Raw genomic sequence first — 20,895 nt, 5'->3', positions numbered from 1 at the left:
CAGAACATAAGTACAGTTTATAGAACTCGAGCAGAGTGAGGTTGTTGTACTTAGCTTTGAGCTCATCATTGCTTTGCAGCTCAATTATTTCGTGTTGTAGGTTATCAGGTACATCAGATGGTTCCACATTAAACGGCGTAGCAAATATCTGCAGTTCCTTTTGTTTACTTTTCATGTTCTGAAACCTCTTGTTAAATGCCTGAAGCAGTTTTGCACACTCACCAGCATATTCAGCTGTCATTGCAGGCTTTTGTTCTTGCAGAGTAGGAAAATGCAAAGTGTTACCCTTTTCCAGTTGCAATTGCCACAGCTTTAATTTCACTTTGAATGATTTCACATTTGAAAGCAGCGAGCTGAGGAGCTGGTTCGGACCTTGGAGCTTGACGTTCAGCTCTGACAGGTACTTGGTTATGTCCACCATAAAGGCCAAATCACACAGCCACTTGCCATCACTGATTTACCCTTAATCTCCATGAATTGTTCTTCTTCCCTGAGTTAGTAAAACCGTGCGAGCATATCTGCGCAACTCAGCCATCACACCTCACAAGATCTCCGTATTTGGACCCGAGATCACTCAATAACTCTTTGATCTGGCAGCTGTTTAGCCCTCTGCTTTTGATGAAATTTGTGGTGGAAACGACAGTTGTTATCACACTTTAGAGCTTCAGGGAATGTGCACACAGACTCTCTTGATGTATGATACAGTGGCATAAAACTAAATCACTTGGATCGAGACTAAGACGACTCATTTCTTTTTTGACCATGTGAATGCAGACCAATGACCAATGCAGTTAATCCCTATTGCGTGCCAAGCATGGCTGGAGCTCCATCTGTGGCAAGACCACTTAACTTTTCAAATGGTAGTTCAAATCTGTTTATTGCCAAAACAACTTTCTTAAATAAATCCTCACCTCGGGTAGTGCCATGCATGGCTTGCATAGACAGCAATTCCTCACTAGTATCAAACTCAGCAGTAATCCCACGCACAAAATTGGCTAGTTGCGCTGTATTTGTTATATCTGTTGTTTCATCACAGGCCAGAGAGAAAAACTGGAATTTTTTTGTGGTGTCCTTCAGTGTTGTTTCAATGTCTTGTGCAATATCGGTAATTCGTTCTGTGATGGTTCTCTGAGATAAACTGACACTTTGGAACAGTTTTACCTTGTCTGGTGCTAGCAGTTCCGCAGCGGCAACAAGGCACTCTTTCACGAATTCTCCTTCTGAATGAGGATTCAGCTTCTTAGCAATTAGCTCACTCACCACAAAACTTGCATGAGTAACATTGTCTCTGTCAGAATGCGTCCTTGTGAAAACTGTTTGTTGGGCATCCAAACTCCGCCAAAGAGCACTAACTTGATCCACGCACATTTGACCAGGCAACCCATTCAGTTTAGCATGTTTCGAGCTGTAATGATGCTCGATATTGACCTTTTTCATCACTGCAAGCGCATCCCCACAAACTAGGCAGACTGGCTTGCCTTTCACTTAAACAAAAAAATAATCATTTGTCCATTTTTTCTTGAAAAGCACAACATTCTGCATCTACTTTTCTTTTCTTGACAACCGCCATGATGCATATCAGCGATGACAACCGCTACATGCCTGTTGCGTTCACCCTGACTGTGACACGGACAGGCATACAGTCGGAAGGGACCACCCGGAACAAGTCTATTATGTTATTTTATAATATTATTATATATTATCTATTATATAACAGATAATATATAATAATATAAAATAACATGACAATTATATTGACTGTAACATGGTTAGTTCGGGGAAGGAGGCGGGAACCAGCGAACGTTTAAATCACTTTAATATATCAAAATAAACAAACAACAAAATGAAAGTAAAAACGGCAACCCCTCATGGACGACTGCCACACAGACATCTACATGCCAACATTCAGTTACAGTCATAGCGCCTCCTGCGGGCAACAGGAAATGTAATGTTTTACACTGTGATCAACTCCTTGTAGCAATTTAACTACAACAACATCATATTTGGTCAGTCTAATCTTAAGGCCTTAGCGATGTTAAATTGCAAAGATCTTGAGTTTTCGCTGAAGGCTGTGTCCATGGCGGACTGACAAAATCTGATGTTTCGCCATGAAAGAGGAAGCTATTGTAACTCAGGCATACAATGTCCAACCTGCCCCAAACTTCACATGTGTGATAAAAGTCCTGGCCTGAAGACCTCTACTAGACAATATTCAGTTAGTCATAGCGCTACCTGCTGGCAACAGGAAATGAGTGATTTTATGTGATTTATTTATTTATTTATTTATTTATTTATTTATTTATTTTTTAATAAATTTGCAAAGATTTCAAACAAACTTCTTTCACATTGTCATTATAGGGTATTGTTTGTAGAATTTTGAGGAAAATAATGAATTTAATCCATTTTGGAAAAAGGCTGTAACATAACAAAATGTGGAAAAAGTGAAGCGCTGCATACTTTCAGGTTCCACTGTATAGCCTCGAAAGCGCGTTAGCATGCACCATTCTATATACAGAATATAGAAGTGCCAGCACTGTGTACCGGTGCTCATTGGCTGCACATATAATGCCCCGTGTCCACCAAAGTGTTTTTAGCCAGCTGAAAATGCTAGACGCTCTGCTTAAAACACCTATCTGTGAGCGCTTGAGAGCGTTTCGGTAGCGCTACGTTTTTTTCAGTTGAGACACTTTGTTGCTATGATACGGAATATCCGTGGCACTGTTACTTATAATTGAATTTGTAGGTAATTTGTTTCAGACTTAAAATGTTGACGCAATGTAGAGTACTTGCTGTATGTTCGGAGACCAGCAATATTAATTTCTCATCCATTTTGTTTCGTTCTCTGCTTGTTGATGTTGTTGTACAGCAAGAATGTTTTGACAGTTGGTCAGTGTTGTATTTGTCCTGCCCCTTCGCCACTCTGATTGGATGGCTGAATGAAAAGTGACAGTGATGAGCGCAGCGTTTTACTCAAAGTTGAACATTCTTCAACTCAAGGCGATCGGTAAAAAACGCAGAGCTCTCAGCGCTTGAGCGTGAAAAAGATGCTCAGAGCCTCGTTACGCTCCTGCCGTTTAAAAAACACAGCGCTTCCATTGAAAACAATTGTAGAAGTATGCTAGCAGCTGGAAAAAACACTTTGGTGGACACGGGGCCTAAGCACTGCTGAAACATGCCATCCTGCAGTGAATCATGGTGGTGGCAGCATCATGCTGTGACAATGCTTCTCTGCAGCAGGGTTGCCAGGTCATCACAACAAAACCCACCCAATTGCTACTCAAAACTAGCCCAAAACTAGCCCAATCTCGTTTCACGGGGGTCCCACAGTAAAAATCGAGTTCCAGGGAATAAAATCCGCGTTTTTGGTGGGGCTCCCCAGGTAAAATTCACATTCCAGGGGATAAATATCGTGTCATTTGGGGTCACTTCAACCTGCGGACATGAAAAACAACCCGCAGCAACTGTGTAAAAATAGGGACTTTAAGCAACAGCTGTTGATGGAACGGCAATGGCAACCGGAATAAAACTGTCAACTGCCATAGCTAAAGAACGCAAAAATCGCTAAGCAACAACAAAGAGGACGGCGTGGATCATTTAATCATTTGACATAGTAAATAATACATTACATGTAAATAAAAGCAAGAGAATGGTTGCTTTTGGCATTAAATGACATACAGATACAACTAAAATACCACATAACCATAGAACATAACATTTATTTATCTAACCTGTATATACCGTATTATCGACTACGGCAAATCGGCTATTCTCCCGTAGTAGACGGTTACAGTAGAACGTCAAGAAGTAGCAGTTAACTTTGCGCATGCGCAACAGAACGCCAGAATGCTGCTGCTCAAAGTCCCTAGTAGCCCAATTCCACGGGAAAACCGCGGACTTGGCAACACTGCTCTGCAGCAGCTCCTGCAGGATTGAGGCTAAAGGAAAAAATACAGGAAAGTCGGCAGGACTTTTTTTTCCCAAAACAGTGACCTCAAGCATAAAGCCAAAATACACAGGATTCGAGTGGCCAAGTCAGAGTCCAGATCTCAATCCAAACAATTATTATAAATACGCATGCAAACAATTATTTTAACAACACTAATACATTTGAACTACTAACCCGATTCTAAAAAAGTTGGGACACTGTACAAATTGTGAATAAAAAAGGAATGCAATAATTTACAAATCTCATAAACTTATATTTTATTCACAATAGAATATAGATAACATATCAAACGTTGAAAGTGAGACATTTTGAAATGTCATGCCAAATATTGGCTCATTTTGGATTTTATGAGAGCTACACATTCCAAAAAAGTTGGGACAGGTAGCAATAAGAGGCCGGAAAAGTTAAATGTACATATAAGGAACAGCTGGAGGACCAATTTGCAACTTATTAGGTCAATTGGCAACATGATTGGGTATAAAAAGAGCCTCTCAGAGTGGCAGTGTCTTTAGAAGTCAAGATGGGCAGAGGATCACCAATTCCCCCAATGCTGCGGCGAAAAATAGTGGAGCAATATCAGAAAGGAGTTTCTCAGAGAAAAATTGCAAAGAGTTTGAAGTTATCATCATCTACAGTGCATAATATCATCCAAAGATTCAGAGAATCTGGAACAATCTCTGTGCGTAAGGGTCAAGGCCGGAAAACCATACTGGATGCCCGTGATCTTTGGGCCCTTAGACGGCACTGCATCACATACAGGAATTGTACTGTAATCGAAATCACAACATGGGCTCAGGAATACTTCCAGAAAACATTGTCGGTGAACACAATCCACCGTGCCATTCGCCGTTGCCGGCTAAAACTCTATAGGTCAAAAAAGAAGCCATATCTAAACATGATCCAGAAGCGCAGGCGTTTTCTCTGGGTCAAGGCTCATTTAAAATGGACTGTGGCAAAGTGGAAAACTGTTCTGTGGTCAGACGAATCAAAATTTGAAGTTCTTTTTGAAAAACTGGGACGTCATGTAATCCGGACTAAAGAGGACAAGGACAACCCAAGTTGTTATCAGCGCTCAGTTCAGAAGCCTGCATCTCTGATGGTATCGGGTTGCATGAGTGCGTGTGGCATGGGCAGCTTACACATCTGGAAAGGCACCATCAATGCTGAAAGGTATATCCAAGTTCTAGAACAACATATGCTCCCATCCAGACGTCGTCTCTTTCAGGGAAGACCTTGCATTTTCCAACATGACAATGCCAGACCACATGCTGCATCAATTACAACATCATGGCTGCGTAGAAGGATCCGGGTACTGAAATGGCCAGGCTGCAGTCCAGATCTTTCACCCATAGAAAACATTTGGCGCATCATAAAGAGGAAGATGCGACAAAGAAGACCTAAGACAGTTGAGCAACTAGAAGCCTGTATTAGACAAGAATGGGACAACATTCCTATTCCTAAACTTGAGCAACTTGTCTCCTCAGTCCCCAGACGTTTGCAGATTATTATAAAAAGAAGAGGGGATGCCACACAGTGGTAAACATGGCCTTGTCCCAACTTTTTTGAGATGTGTTGATGCCATGAAATTTAAAATCAACTTATTTTTCCCTTAAAATGATACATTTTCTCAGTTTAAACATTTGATATGTCATCTATGTTGTATTCTGAATAAAATATTGAAATTTGAAACTTCCACATCATTGCATTCCTTTTTTATTCACAATTTGTACAGTGTCCCAACTTTTTTGGAATCGGGTTTGTATTTTGTAAAAATGTTTAGGCCGAACTTTTTAATTTTTCTGCTGAAGTGTCAATTCTTTTTTCTAAATTCTCTTTCAGTGTTGTAATGTAAAGCATGAAACTTCCAGTTAAATTACTTTTGCTATATTAAGTGAATTCAAATCATGTACAAACAAAAACAAAATATGAATCTATATATTATAATTGCCTTATAACAAATTAGAATTTGGTAAACCTTTTTTAGAGCTTCAATTTTATATTAGCCTAATGATATTTAAATGTCACAGCATGACTTAATTCGCTAATGCCGCCATTTTTTAAATGTAAAATTTCAATATACAATAATTTCTGATTATTATCTTTCTTTCTCTCTCTCTCTCTCTCTCTATATATATATAAATCGAGTATGTCTTTTAAGATGCTTAAATGTAGGCTACTCAGCAGTGCACGTGGTGAATTTAATCAGTCAGTCACGAGTCCAGCTGGACCGCCATGCTCGCTTATGCTTAGAAACGGCTCTGCTTGAAACAAACCTGCAGGGCTTCTTTAGCTTTTTTTTTTTTTGGCTTTAATAAACTGCGGTAAACAAGCGGTAACTCCAATTTCCTCAGCTTTACCGATTTTCGTCAAAAGACTGATCCAAAAAGATGAACATCCTTCCGAGAAAACACGATTCTTATTTACAACACTAGACGGTGAACATCCACAAAGAAATTCAACCCAGAAAAACGAAGAAACTCCGCAGAAAAGGTAAAAAGTTGATACTGGTAACAGTTTACCATGTTGTAGGCATTTGTTAGTTAAACTAACTAGTGGTGGGCAGTAAGTATTTCTACTTGTACTAGTAATTTTTTTTTTAAAACTAGTATTTTTATTTTGCTAAATTCTTACTTTTACTTCACTGTTATTCGACTACATTCTTTTAAACATATCGTTTCTTGTTATTTGAATAGAAGAAATGCCACTTGATGACGCAAGAGTGATGTCCGTTTCGTGAATGAGTTGATTCTTTCGATTTGAACCTGTTCGCGAATCAGATTGATCAACTGTTGCTGTTCTTGAGTCAACAACTCACTGATTCAATGTTCAGTTCAAAATGAGCCAAGAACTGGGAAATCGTCAGCGCTTGAATCTGCGTGTAATTGATGGAGCGAAAAGTAAGTTACTGATGAATTTTAGCATTGGTTGTTGTAAGTGAAATCATATTTAGGTCTGTTATTTATTTAAATTTAAATCTGCTGTAAACGTGCAAGCTATTTAAGCCCATGCATTGAAATGCTTAAATGTAGAGATGTCCTCATGTCGTGTGCCGCGTAGGCCTATAGGAAGGCGATTTTAGGTAAAATAAAAAATGGCGCATGCGTCTTCGCTGTTGTAGCAGTTTCAAATGATATTAAACTAGTAGCGTTCCTCTTAAAATGTTAACGTATTTTGCCCCATGCTGTATTTTTATATTTGTCGCCACATATTTGCGCACATTTTGTTTTTCACCATTTTAAAAATACTATATGGCATATTATTTCACCAGTTTGCACATTTGAATTATCAGTAATTTAAATTGATGTTTTAGTAAGTTTAATGTTTTGATACTGATAATAAGTATTTACAATACATAATAAATGTATGCACTAATCTTTCTTATCAGTGCTGACAAGTCTGACTAGTGCTGGCTAGAATAAAAATATGGTTAATCTATCACTACTTTTTACTTTTAATGTTTAATTGAAAGTACATTTCAGTATGCTGATAAGTACTTTTACTCACGTAAATCCAACAATGAGTACTTGTAATTTTACTGGAGTAATATTTTAATATTGTATCTATACTTTTACTCAAGTATATCCATGGATTTCATGTGACGTCACTAGAGCCCGATCGATCTATCGTTTTGCCGATTTTATCGGCCGAAATGAGCCTGTCGCCGATATATCTGCATCGGCGTATATGGCGCCGATATGCCACAGATATGAACATTTATTTTTACAGAACATATAACGCAGATAAAATGGTTGTAAATGGTGTGATTACGTAGTTTGTCCAGCAGAGGTCTCTTGTTCGGGCAGCGGCAAGCAGTCAAGCGGTGTCTTCACGAGAGTCAAAGCGTTGTCTTAACGGTAAGTTGCTAACTAGTTTGTGAAATGCATAACTTACTGTACAGTTAATAAACTATGACCCCCCCCCCCCATAAGTTTCCTTTTTCAATATAAGTCCAGCCAATATAACATTAGCCCCGTCCCTTAAAACTGCCATGTCACTCATGCATATCACATCGCTCACATCACATATCCTAAATTAGCATAGTTTGTCAGTACAGTAAGTTAACGTAGCAGATTGAAAAGTTAGTAGTTTAACGCTACATTGTCAGTCATCTAGTTGGTGAAACGCGCTGCTATAAAGTAAATAAACATGTTCCCATCTTTTAGTCTTACAATGAGCTTATCATACTCATTTGCTACATTAGTAGGATTTCCGCGATGCAGAAAATGCGGACGAAATCACGGAATCCAGTGATAAAAAGGATTTTACTGTATAACACGGAATTTGTCATATTTTTGATGAATAAATAAAAAACAGGTCAGAACACTTAAATGAATTCGTGATGTAGACTAGTGTCTGTGAATATTAAACTGCAAAAAGACTTTGAATATGATCCTCATGTTCTGCATGTTCATTTGATTACCAGAAAATAAGCCATTGACTGCATAAACCTGCCCCTGTTGGATTGGCAGTAGCTTGCTTGCCTTACACAGTTACCTTGTTTATTTTCTTAATTCAAGTTATATATATATTGTTCTATTTGTGCTGTAAAGTTATTTATAATAAGTGAAGTTTACTGTTCAGTGCACTGATGCCAGGCTTATTTTGGATAATAAAGTTTATTGTTAAATTGTTAAATACCCTGCCTTCATTACATATCTTTATCACGTCAGTATAAGTGTTTGATCACCACATTTGAGTGATCATTACAAAAAATGTGTATGTATATATATTATGTTCATGTATGTATGGTATTTAATATACAGTACCAGTCAAAAGTTTGGACACACAAATGGGAAGTGTGAACTTTTGATGGTACTGAACTATAATATACACATAAAGAATATCGGCTGATATATCGATATCTGACTTTTTTTACTTCCTAATATCGGTATCGGCATCGGCCCCCAAAAACCCATATCGGTCAGGCTCTAGACGTCACAAAGTGGTGCGGTCGCTATTTGTAGGACCGACTTGCAACATGCCGTCTATCTGCTCTGCTGTGGGCTGTGATTACAGCAAATCACAAAGAAATGAATTAAGTTTTACAATATCCCCACAAACTCTTTGAGTGTTCTTAGTAATGGATTGCTGCTATCGTAGGGTTGCCACCATGCCACCCGTCTTTACTGACAAATGTAGAGACCGCATTATTGTGACGCAAGAGCACATCCATGTAATGCGCTTGCGCGATTTCCTTTGCTCTCGCACAAAACTGTACGCGCACACTCAAATATACAGTGCTCTCTTATGAACTGTGCGCGCTCAAACTGTGTTTTGTTCATTCGTAAATCTCTCCATGCTCTTGCACTAGAAATTAATTCGCTTCTGGATTAAACGCTGTCAAACGTTATCAACGAATCAGAATAGACGACTTATCGATGAAAATGCTACATGGAATTTTATTGGCTGAGAGGGAAACTGCACCTGGAATTATTATGACAAAGATGAATGTTTATTTTACATAGGCCCATACATACTTGAATAAACAAACAAGTATTTTGCAGTGTGGATAATACAAGTATAATAATAATAATGAAATCAATTTTCATTGATGCATGCTTATAAAATTTAGATAATTAATATAATATTCCATACACTATCGGAGCTGGTTAGACAGATTATTATTATATTTTTAGACATTACTTAACAGATTCATTAATGTTATTTATCATTCATATTAATCCTATACATACCTAAGTACTGGTACTTCTGAATAGGATGAGGCTGGGATTTAGCGGGTTTGAAGTGAGAGTATTTGAATGTATAGTATGTACGGAGAGCATTCACTCAATATTGTTTTCTCATTTTTGACAGATGTGGCTTTTAGAGGCTTTTGCATCAAATGTCTTGGAATGTTAAATAACAACAACAACAATAGAGGACATTTGAAAAACATAACATTCTGTGGGTGCTTCTCAATTCTTATTTGTGCATCCTCGTCTCCTTTTCTCGCTTCCTTTCCTTGGGTCTTAGCTCCACCCCTTCAGGATGCGAGGGAAGGACACAAGGAAAAGACACGAGGATGGAGGAATTGAATCAAGTGTAATGATATCCTCGCTCCCTTTAGCGTCACTTCAAAGCTTCATCAGCTGCACTCGAGGGATCCCACATCCCACTTACCACATACCCACATGTTGTTAAAGTTTAGTTATTTAAAAATATATAAATATATATATATATATATATATATTAATAAAGCATGATGCCCCGTTGAAATATGTGAGATTTAAAGTTTATTTAAACTGCAAAAGTAAAGCATACATTTCAATTATTGTGACAGATATGAAGGGGGAGGAGAATGTATACGTGCGTCGCGTTTCTCGACAAGAAAGACTTCCGCAAAGAATACACCTGTGTATCCTTGCTCGTGACTCCTCAGGAAGCTTCCTCACTCCTCAATCCTCGCCTCCTCGCAGTGCAATTAGCGAATTGAGATGTCCTTCAAGATGGCTGAGCTTGATCGGTTTCCGGATCATAGGATGGAGGACGGAGGAGCGAGGAAACGAGGAGGGATATTGAGAAGCACCCTATGTCTCGAAACTCATTTCATTACTTTAAAAATGGCCAACTTTTTTTTTTCTTTTTTTTTTTAAACTATTAAAACCAGTATCATATGTGAGCACAAGTACACACACAAGCACACACACTCTCGAATGCAATCATGCACACATATCCCTGTCCTCGGATATGCCTACGCTTTTATATGACCTAATAAATAAATATAGACTGTAGGCCTAAGCATTGAAATAAATTCTAAAATCTGAAGACTATTTTAATATTGCTGTTTAATAAAACTATTCAAGTGTAAATTATTTCATAATTTTAACTAAAACATACAAATAAGGAGGAATCCATTTATAGGCCAATAGGCATAATATACCCTTTGGCGCATGACGTCCACTGGAGTGGACAGATGTATTTTCTGTCACAGAAAAAAATGTACAAGAAAAATATTGTTAAAATCTAAATAAAAGTATTTCTTACATCCTATTAAGCTGAAAAAAATATTTTTTGTACCTGTCTGGTTTTCTGAAAATTAAAGGATTTAACACTTATTCCTGAGCTACTTGGTGCATCTCCTCTTCCCTCCACCTTTTTGAATATATGATGCAATATGTTCAAACAACAAAGAGATTCAAAGACACTAATTAAATGGAATCGTAGACAAGGCTTTGGGTATTCACCACTTGGTGGTCAGGACATGGTACTATAACCTAAATGGTTCAAAATGGCTTTCAAATATCTGTCCACTGTAGTGAACACCATGCATCCACTCCAAAATGTATGCCCCATACTTGCGAACTTCCCTCCGTCTTGTGGACTTGGATGTCATCAATGCTTACGTTCCACGAGTGCCCACTACTGGCGGAACTCATGCATAAGGTTTAAATGAAACACACTAAGCCCAGGGCTTAAAGTTTTCCAGCACCATGCTGGATCTCCGGCGTGTGGCATTTGGCTGCGGAAAAAAAATATAGTCGTACATTTGTCTTGACTTGCTATCGTGCTTCATTTCATTCATACAGTTTGCACTCGTTAATTTATCATATCGTACAATGTTTTAAACATTTAAATAGACATCAAATAGTAGAAAGTGTGTATGATGTAGTGTTTTAGTTGATAGCAGCCTACTCTTGACAAAGCTGATTTCTGAGAGACGCAAGAGAAACGCGGCTATTTGATTTACGAACGCGCTGCTCATTTCATAGTTTTCACCCATTTGTGCATCATATCGTATATCATATCATATCATCTCACAACGTTTAAAACACTTAAATGCATATCAAATATTAGAAAATGTTCATGATGCAGTATTTTATTAATGTATTAGCCTACTTTTGACAAAGCTTTAATTTCTGAGAGAGACAAACAGCACGGCTGTTTGATTTGCGCTGTGCTCCGTTTACACTCATTCACTTCACACACACATTAGCCTATTGCGTAGTAATTTTAGAGATTTATGTAATTTTGTGCTATCCCCTGGCTCACCTGTTGTTCATCAAGCTGTCGCGATCTTTCTTAGCGCTCTGTGGCGTGACGGATCGCTGTAGCATTTCAGTTCACGCAGAGAGCACATGAACTGACCACAGACCTGTCAACACTCCCGTTTTTGCCAGGAGTCTCCCGTATTTCACGCCCATCTACACATCCGGCGCCATCAGTTCAAGCAGAGCGCACAAACAGATCATCTCTTCCACTTTAGTAGTTACAACATGAAATAAACATGAATGAACCTCTGAAAGTATGTTGAAAGATACAGTACAACTTAACGCAATCCGTATCATGTCTCATGTAATCACTCAATGAGTGTTTCAACCGCGGAAAGACATCAATAAAACAGATTGTAAAAAATGTCACATTTACCGTCCCATTTAGGCTACCTCAGAAAAGCCATTCAGTGTCTAAAAACTCGTTAGTCAGCTACAAAAATGAACTTATAGAGGAGCATTTTGCTAAATATATGCACTATAGGCTATTGCATATCCCTTGTATTTGTACTTAACATGTGCTTCAATATTGAATGTATGTTTCACTTCACCACGTCACTTCACTTTTAGTTTGAATAAATCCGTTTTATGACAGCCACCATTTAAATGTTTATATAGCCTAAAAAATGAGTAAAAACATAATTAATTAAAAATGTATTATAACATTATTTTTAACACTTCTTTGTTCGTTATATAGCTTACAAATCGATTTAATTTTAACCTTTTAATAATATAATGATGTACCAACTGTTGCTCCTGTATAATTTACAGCATTAGTTGAGAGAGATTTTTTTTTTTTTCTTTGAGGAAATTTGCCATGTACCAGGCCCCAAATTACTATTGAATTGAAGTTAATCCAATCAAAATCAAATTGCAAGCTCCTGAATCGAAATCCAATCCAACTGTGAAATTTGTCAATGCCCAGCCCTAGTGTCTTTTTTTTTTTTTTTTTTTACTGAAATCAAATTCTTTTTCCATTTATTTTCTTGTCAGAAACGCTTCATTTAAATGTTAAAATCACAAAAATGTTCTCATGCCCCCAGACCCCCCACAACAATTTAGTTTGTACACGTCACCTTTTTAACCTCTTTTGAGTTTGCAGGTATGTAGGTAGTTTGAAGGAAAATCATTTTCAAATTATGTTTTGTTTGTTTTTTGGGGGCCAAATTACCCTGCATATGTGTTTTTTTTTCTTTTTTCTTTTTTTTTTTTTTTCGCTTTAACCCCGAAAAGCCCTTGAAGCCCTTGGAACCTTTTTTTGTTGTTGTTTTATGCACCATTCTATATTCTTATAATTTGTTAGAGAAAATATATAATATCCTATGTGTATGAGCTGCTGGAGAAAATTTAAATTACATAAACGAGAAAAAAATAACAATAGTATAAACTTTGACTGTAAACATAAGGTAGCTACAAGTATTATGCGATTAAATCTCAGCATAATTAATATATTATACACTATTATGTGATTAATTCTCAAAATAATTAATATATCATACACTTCAGTCAAGCGCGATCTGCTGTGACGTATGCAGGATTATTTGGCCCAAAAAAACAAACAACAACAACAAAGCGCGATCTGCTGTGACGTCACAATCAAGTTGAATTGTTGGATATAGAGCTGCTTGAAGGGTGCATCGGAGTAGACTCGCTCCCTCGGTCAAAATCGAGGGGATGAGGGTCTGCCCATATAAACTTCCCTCATTTACTTCACAAAGTGGAATGCACTTCAAAATGGTGGCAGGGATTCCCCCGAGGGGAAGTTCTTAGGGAAGTTTGAGAGTGCATGTCTAAAATTGGAGTGGAACACAGCCAGGGTTCAGTATCGTTGCTTTTCGTCAGTGGTGTGCTATTTTGGTGTGTGACATCTTTCCGATCACCAAGGAGATGCTATGCCTAGGTCCTAAAGATGGTGGCCATAACAAAAAGTCACGTGCCTAAAACCCATGGATATAGGAGCATATTGTTTTTCTAAACACATTTAAGTATTTATGACCAAATATTTATAACAAAAGTCAGACTTTGTCTGACCAGCACAAATTCAAGATGTGTTATTAAACCAAAGCAAAGGCAATTAAAAATTACTGCTTCCCCATTAAAAACCTTGAGTTAAAGAAAGAAATAATCTTATCTGTAACTTGCACAACACACAACATTAGATTAAACAGATTTTGACTTCATATTAGCTCTACAGTCAGCTGCACCTGCCTTTAAGAGAGTGAATACTAGGGCTTCCCTCTACTAAACATTTTTCTGGTCGACTAGTAGTCCTCCATTTTAAGTGATTAGTCAAATAATCGCACGTTTATTAATAAACCATATAAATCATAATAAAGAGCCTTTAATGCCTACATAGCCTAATCAGCGTTCAAGCGCACGCATAAAGCTTGCCACAGTGCACCGGCAGAAGTAATGATTATAAATGCGTCAGGGAAAAACAGCAAGGAGACTGCTTTAACATTTCAAATAATTGATAAACTAGGGTTTTCTGTATTTTCAGTTGCAGTGATGAAGTCGTTGATACTGACTCATCATCTCTGCAGTAGTGGATGCACCTAAATGCGCGTTTTATACAGATTACATAACCTGAGAATATTTGTTTTCCATTTGAATTGATTCATTTAAAAGTAGACATTTTGCTTTTTATAGATACATTTTTCATGTCTGTGAGGCAAGTTTACATGGAGTTTTGGTTCTTTCTTTTTGGCGTGCTCAAATTCACAGAGAGACGGCACACTTTTGCTTTTATTATTTTACAAAAGCACAACGTTTTGTGCATACAAATAAAAGACTCTTCACAGATTCAAAAGATGTTTTACTCTTATCTGTATGACCAAACATGACGGAGTATTTTAAGTGCAAGTGATCGCACCAGCGCCTCCATGTTAGCTGTCATGCAGTAAGCTTGCTACTATTCAGTTTCCACACTCCACACAAACACTTGAATAGTCCACATTTTTCTAGGTTAAAGGATTAGTTTACTTTCATATAAAATTTTCCTGATAACTTACTTATTCCCATGTCATCCAAGATGTTTATGTTTTTCTTTCTTCATTCGAAAAGAAATTAAGGTTTTTGATGAAAACATTCCAGGATTATTCTCCTTATAATGGACTTTAATGGCCTCCAAACGGTTGAAGGTCAAAATTACAGTTTCAGTGCAGCTTCAAAGGGCTTTAAACGGTACCAGATGAGGAATAAGGGTCTGATCTAGCGAAACGATCGGTCATTTTCGAAAAAAATGTAAATGTATATGCTTTATATAAACAAATGATCGCCTTCCGAGTGCTTCCGCCAAAACCGTACTTTCGTATTCTTCAAAAAGCTTACGCTGTATGTCCTACGCCTTCCCTATTCTACTTACAGAAAAAATGTAACCGATCATTTCACTAGATAAGACCCTTATTTCTCGTCTGGTATCGTTTAAAGCCCTTTGAAGCTGCACTGAAACTATAATTTTGACCTTCAACTGTTTGGAGGCCATTAAAGTCCATTATAAGGAGAATAATCCTGGAATGTTTTCATCAAAAACCTTAATTTCTTTTCGACTGAAGAAAGACATGAACATCTTGGATGACATGGGGGTGAGTAAATTATCAGGAAAATTTTATATGAAAGTGAACTAATCCTTTTAATGTTAAAGCGAGTGGCCATGTAAAGTTGCTACCACTTACATGTTTAAGATGACAAGTCATATTTAAGGTTGATGAATGACAGGCGAGCATTTGTATGTCCTGCCTGATGTACTGTATTTACCACATAGACCAGCTGTTAACGATCTGTCTGTCACAGATTGCTTGACTTCGCCACTTTCTGTGGATTTTTTTTTTTTTTTCTGCGACTGATAAAATTTTGGTCGACTAAGCCTCTTCTCATCGACTAGTTGGTTAGTTGACTATTGGGGGCAGCCCTAGTGAATACTGATACTTTTTTGTCTCTACATTTAAATATCTTGAGCATTTTATTGACTTTTTTTGTAAGATTTTAGCCCTGGTTAATTTCTGACCCTGGTCTATGTTATAAAATGTTTTTAACTAATGATTAAATAATTGCTCAAATGATAGAAGCATCATTGAACTTGAAACTGTTATGACATATGTTGGCTTTGCAGTTCAGAAGATCAACATGCATCAGAGAATACCTGCGATAGGCAATCACAATCAGATCTTCAACCCAAATGAGATTTATCCTAATCCAAATAACACAATTCAGCAAAATACTGGAAGTGACGAAATTTGTCGTCAAAAGTTGTCATCCTCTCAGCTCATTCACTTTCTGAAAACAAGTCGAAACTCAAAACAAGTGTCTGAACTGGCTTCATCAGCTAACGAAGTCAAATATAGGACAAACATAACTCCAGCATCATTGAGGCTGATGCAGCAACAAAACATTAACGCATTAGCATCTGTGGATCAGAGAGTCATGGCTGTCACCAGTGCCAAGAAGGATGTGGAGAATGAGGTCTTTTCTGAGGGGAAAGTTTCTGAACCCATATTTGCAGAGAAAAGCATCAGCGTTGATTGTGTAACCTACCACTGGATGATTACCACAAACAGTGAATTGTGGGACACTGGGAATATTTTCTCAGAGACAAATCACTCAAAGGCAGAGCCATTCCCAAATGAAATGGTTGATTTTCTTTTTCAAGATGACCTCTTCTGCCAAAGCGTCTGTCCCTCAAAAGAAGAGTCGTGTCCTCTGGAAGGCTGTAAAGGCTCCAGCACACTGACTGATGAACCTGAAGATGATGACTGTGTACATGTCCAAATCCCAGAGTTTCAGAGTCGCAAATTTGAGGAGATACCAGTTGTTATCACCCACGTTGTTCACCCAAACAAGTTCTTCATCCAACACAAGGAAACAAAACTTTGTGAACTGTCTGAAATCATGCTGTAAGTAGAGTGGCAAATCTTTATTTTATTATTTCTGTGTCTGTACAGTTCAGGTACTAGTATCTCTCTTTTTCTGTTTTCTTTATTATTAAGAAGTAGGAATAGCAGTAGATCTTTTGCAGAGATGAAAAGCATCCCAGATATTGGAGCTTATGTCATGGCGTGGTTTCCCAAGCAGGAGATATGGTGCCGTGGCCAGGTGATCAAAATATGTCAGTTGAGTAGAGGTAAGACAAAGCCATTTTAAAAGTGCAGTTCACCCAAAAATTTATATTTTCATTATCCTGTTCATAATTTCATGACAAACTGATTTTTAATGTTTAATTTTTAATTTTAGCAGTAACTCCATACACCTCCCTTTTTTTTTCTTTTTTCTTTTTTTTTTCATTGATGGAAATATTAAATATGTTTACATGTGCATCAATAATGTGATTTCCAATATTCAGAGTAAATTTATTTTTACCGCCGTTCAACACATACCCCAATAAACAATCTACTTGCATCAAATGCAAATACATTTCTATGGACTTTTTGGATTTAATTAAGTGATGCGTAATCAGTATACTGCATTATATTCATGTCGTGCAACATTGTCAACATGAAGTCAATTTCTTTAGCAGCCCAAAAATGTAATGCACAGATTCGTAAACATAGCAGTAAAGAAGGCATGACCGCATCAATCACGTTCTTCACAACCCCATGTGCACTTCAGTCAGAGTGGAATAGATGCCATTAATGTTTTTACATGCCTATTGTGATTCAAATTGGCATACACCACATTTTTCTATTATTTTGGGTACTATGATTATGAACTTAATCGCACCAATGTGATCAAAGTATTGTGTTTACATGAGGTAAAGTTTAATCTCAATGTTGGCTAAATCTCATAATCACACTGAGTGTGCAGGTAAACGTAGTCATTGATGATCATTTCTGCACAGACATTAAGGTGGAAGTCAGGAGGATTGACTATGGAGATGACATTTGCGTGTCTCTTCGGGATATTAAGGAAATGAGTGGAGAAATTGCATCTAGACCTGTGCAAGCGCTGCAGGTCTCATTGGCAAATGTGGGTGATGGTATTAATATTATTGTAGTTTTAGTTTTGTATTTCAGTGTTGTAGTTTTTTTTTATTAAAGTATTAAGCTGTATTTTAACTTGTATGTTATAGGTGAGGCCAGTAAATGGAGAAACCTGGTCTTTTGAAGCAATCAGCTGGTTCAAAAGTAAAGTGCAGAACAAGACTCTTTATGCCAGGATTTACCCAGAAGAAGAAGTTGAACTCTTCATGGAAAAGGGAAAGATGGGTGCCATGAGGTAAGTCGACCCTATTCTTATTTTAATTATTTTGACAAGCCTTACAGTTGACTCTGACTAATCCAATCTAAAAAATGTTGCTGACTATTCCTACCTGAGCAAACTACTGTTATCAAACGAATTTTTTCCTTGTCTGATATCAGTCTAAAGTCGCGTGTGTGTGTGGTTGGTTGGAATCTTTTAAATTTGAGTTTTACAAAATTAATAAAACGCTGTTGCAGAAACTTTTTTTTTTTTTTTTTTTTTACCTCACATTTCCAAGTCTTTAAATAAATCATGAAGTGCATGCTGTGGACTATGTGCCAGCCTTTATTTTACAATTTTTATTTATTTATTTATTTTAATAACTTGGCATCAATTCATTTACTTAATGTCAGGTCATAGCAGAGGTGATAGTAACTTAAACTTAAAGGAGCATGTCGTAATGAAGGTACAATGATTAAATGCAAATTGTGGTCTGTATCAAACGAGACTTTTTCCCTTTAGAGTTGACTGTGAAATGCATTTGCCTGGCTTCTAATTCCCAGTCTCAGCAGTTTAATCAATAGTAATTTCTAATGTTTGTCCTTTGTGTTTGATTCTTTTAGGAGAGGTGATTCCCTTTCTGTGAGACTTGCTCAAAACAGATTTGCCATACACAGATGTAACAAGCACAAGGGGTTGAAGAGAAGTGGGTGTTATATAACAAGAAGATAACACAATGGACAGAACTTCTTTATAGTAACCTTTCTGATGTTATTTCCCAGGTGATATCCAAAAACAGACACGACAACAGTCCTCAGAGTGGGAGAAGTATCTGATTTCCTGTTACCGTCAAAACAGGAAATGATGTTATGTGTTCAGTCATCACCAAACCTATGCCTTTTTGTTGTTGATCCTTTCTCTGCGACCTTATACATACTTCACAATATGTACCTATAACTATGCAAATTTAGTAGCCCCATATATTTTTATTTTCACTTGTGTTTTTCGTTTTCAGTTTGTGTACAATGTACATTGTTACAAGATAGATTGTATTACAGAAAATATTTGGTGATGTTCATTGCTGTAGAATTCGTTCTTTTTGGTTTAGATGTTTAATGCATAATTAAAAAAAAAAAAAAAAAAAAAAAGTTCTATGATAGAAGAATGTCTAATTATTTCTAAGAATTTTAAAGTTGACTGTGTGGCCTGTTGTTGTTTTTTGTTTTTTTGTTTTTTTTCTGAAAAATCTCACTGAAACTTTATTTGTTGAAATGAATACACAGATATAAATTGTCCCAGCATCAGTGCAGTCAACATGGGACACTTACAAAAGTCTTTTGGTACACCACCTTGGACGTTAACCTGATTTTTCTCAACAAACTAGCATGTTCTCATACCTCAAAGAACTTTAATTTGAAGAAAACAAATCAGTAATTACAACATGCAACATGCTGTTTTCATGAACAGACGAGTAATAATAAAAAAAGTTCCTTAATTATCTTTTTGCTCTTCAGGTTTTCTGTGCAGAGAGTGGATGCTAATGTGAATGTGCACACACATGATGACAGTTTAAAGGGAAATATTCACACTGATTCATGGACAGACCTTTCTCTCCCTCATATCTAGCAAATGCTCTACATGTGTAGTGGAGTAATGATGCATAAGATTGTATTGCTTGAAAACAGTAGTTAAATTGGAAGCAGCATTTCTGATTAGAGATTTGAAACATCACAAAGTGATTTGACAGCCAGATTTAAGGACAAAACGCCTGAAGAGCCATTTAAAAAATAAAAAAAAAATAACATAAGGGCCAACGATTGAAACACCTGGTTTAAATTTATATCAGCCTTTTTAAACTGAAGCACATTTAAGAGGTGCCTGTTGAACATACTGTTTTTGCATTGTCTTTTGGTTTTTAAAAATATGATTGATTGTGTTCTAAAGTTTAATTTGGATAAGCAACCAATAAAAAGCTGGTTTTCTTTTTATGCCTCAAATGTTGTTCTGCTTGTCAAACTGATCAGATGAACTTTGATATACTTGCCAAACATGATGGCAGTTATACAATGAATGTCAGGACTTTTCATGTCACAACAACCAGACAATCTCCTGGCAATTATTTTACTTTTTTGCAAACTGCTGGCTAATCCATATGAATTTGTACATTTTTGTCTGCTTACGCCCAAGTGATTGTTTAAGGTGGACCTTTATGCTTACTTTTTTTCTAAAAAATTTGTTTTCATACAATTTGCATCGTATGAATTTATCTGAAATTGCCAACTTGTAAAATAGTTGTTTTCCCTAGAGATCGGGAACTTGTATGCCAAAGTTAGAGCTATTCAACAAAATGCAGAAATCTACAAATAATTATTTTACTGGTGTCCCATCTTCAGATCTTGTGATCTTATCTTCAGATAACTCTGGCATAACGCACTGGCATTTTTTTTTTCTTCTATAAAATTCTGTCTAAAATCTGTCATTTACATAAAATGAATGATTTCACCACAGTTTGAACCTAGAAATATACACAAAAGCCTGACAGTGTTATTTCTTAACAACTCAACCTTCTTTGATAAATTGTGCTGTGTTTGATAAAGTGAGAGCGGGTCAGAAACGCCCCTCATTTCCTCTCCCTGCCAGGCACAATGAATAATGTTGCTGCTCATTGTGTCCACACAGATTCTTTCTTTTGCCCTGGGTGGGCGGAAATCAAGGCGTTTGATCTGAATTCTGAAGAGTCTTGTTAGCCTCCATGAAGAGCAGCATTGTGTATAAATGGGTTATATA

The 20,895-nt window shown here is 37.0% G+C and overlaps 1 protein-coding gene across 6 annotated transcripts; it reads left to right on the top strand.

Moving 5' to 3' along the window:
* Positions 1-6,153: 6,153 nt before the first annotated feature.
* LOC127494448 (tudor and KH domain-containing protein homolog) lies at positions 6,154-20,092 on the top strand. 6 transcript variants are annotated; one of them, XM_051860367.1, is made up of 9 exons: positions 6,154-6,436; positions 6,640-6,843; positions 7,719-7,800; positions 16,046-16,826; positions 16,923-17,053; positions 17,768-17,895; positions 17,999-18,144; positions 18,732-18,814; positions 18,891-20,092. In XM_051860367.1, exons 2-9 carry the CDS (start codon positions 6,832-6,834, stop codon positions 18,971-18,973), a joined length of 1,446 nt encoding a protein of 481 aa, XP_051716327.1. In that variant the 5' UTR covers positions 6,154-6,436; positions 6,640-6,831; the 3' UTR covers positions 18,974-20,092. The 6 variants fall into 6 exon arrangements, with proteins under 6 accessions (XP_051716327.1, XP_051716331.1, XP_051716330.1 ...); XM_051860366.1 differs by having other exon boundaries at positions 6,155-6,436; positions 16,920-17,053; XM_051860371.1 differs by lacking the exon at positions 7,719-7,800 and having other exon boundaries at positions 16,583-16,826; positions 16,920-17,053.
* Positions 20,093-20,895: the final 803 nt, after the last annotated feature.

The sequence above is a fragment of the Ctenopharyngodon idella genome, chromosome 14 (assembly GCF_019924925.1).
Source record: "Ctenopharyngodon idella isolate HZGC_01 chromosome 14, HZGC01, whole genome shotgun sequence".
NCBI classification, from domain to species: domain Eukaryota; kingdom Metazoa; phylum Chordata; class Actinopteri; order Cypriniformes; family Xenocyprididae; genus Ctenopharyngodon; species Ctenopharyngodon idella.
The sequence above is the reverse complement of the archived record's forward strand: the minus strand, read 5'-3'. Positions and strand labels throughout refer to the sequence as shown.

Bases quoted from the DNA above. Each gene is read 5' to 3' on its own strand.
- LOC127494448 (XM_051860366.1), top strand. The intron at 18,145-18,731 runs GTAAGTCGACCC...TGATTCTTTTAG, and splicing joins GGAAAGATGGGTGCCATGAG to GAGAGGTGATTCCCTTTCTG. The intron at 18,815-18,890 runs GTGGGTGTTATA...GTTATTTCCCAG, and splicing joins GCACAAGGGGTTGAAGAGAA to GTGATATCCAAAAACAGACA.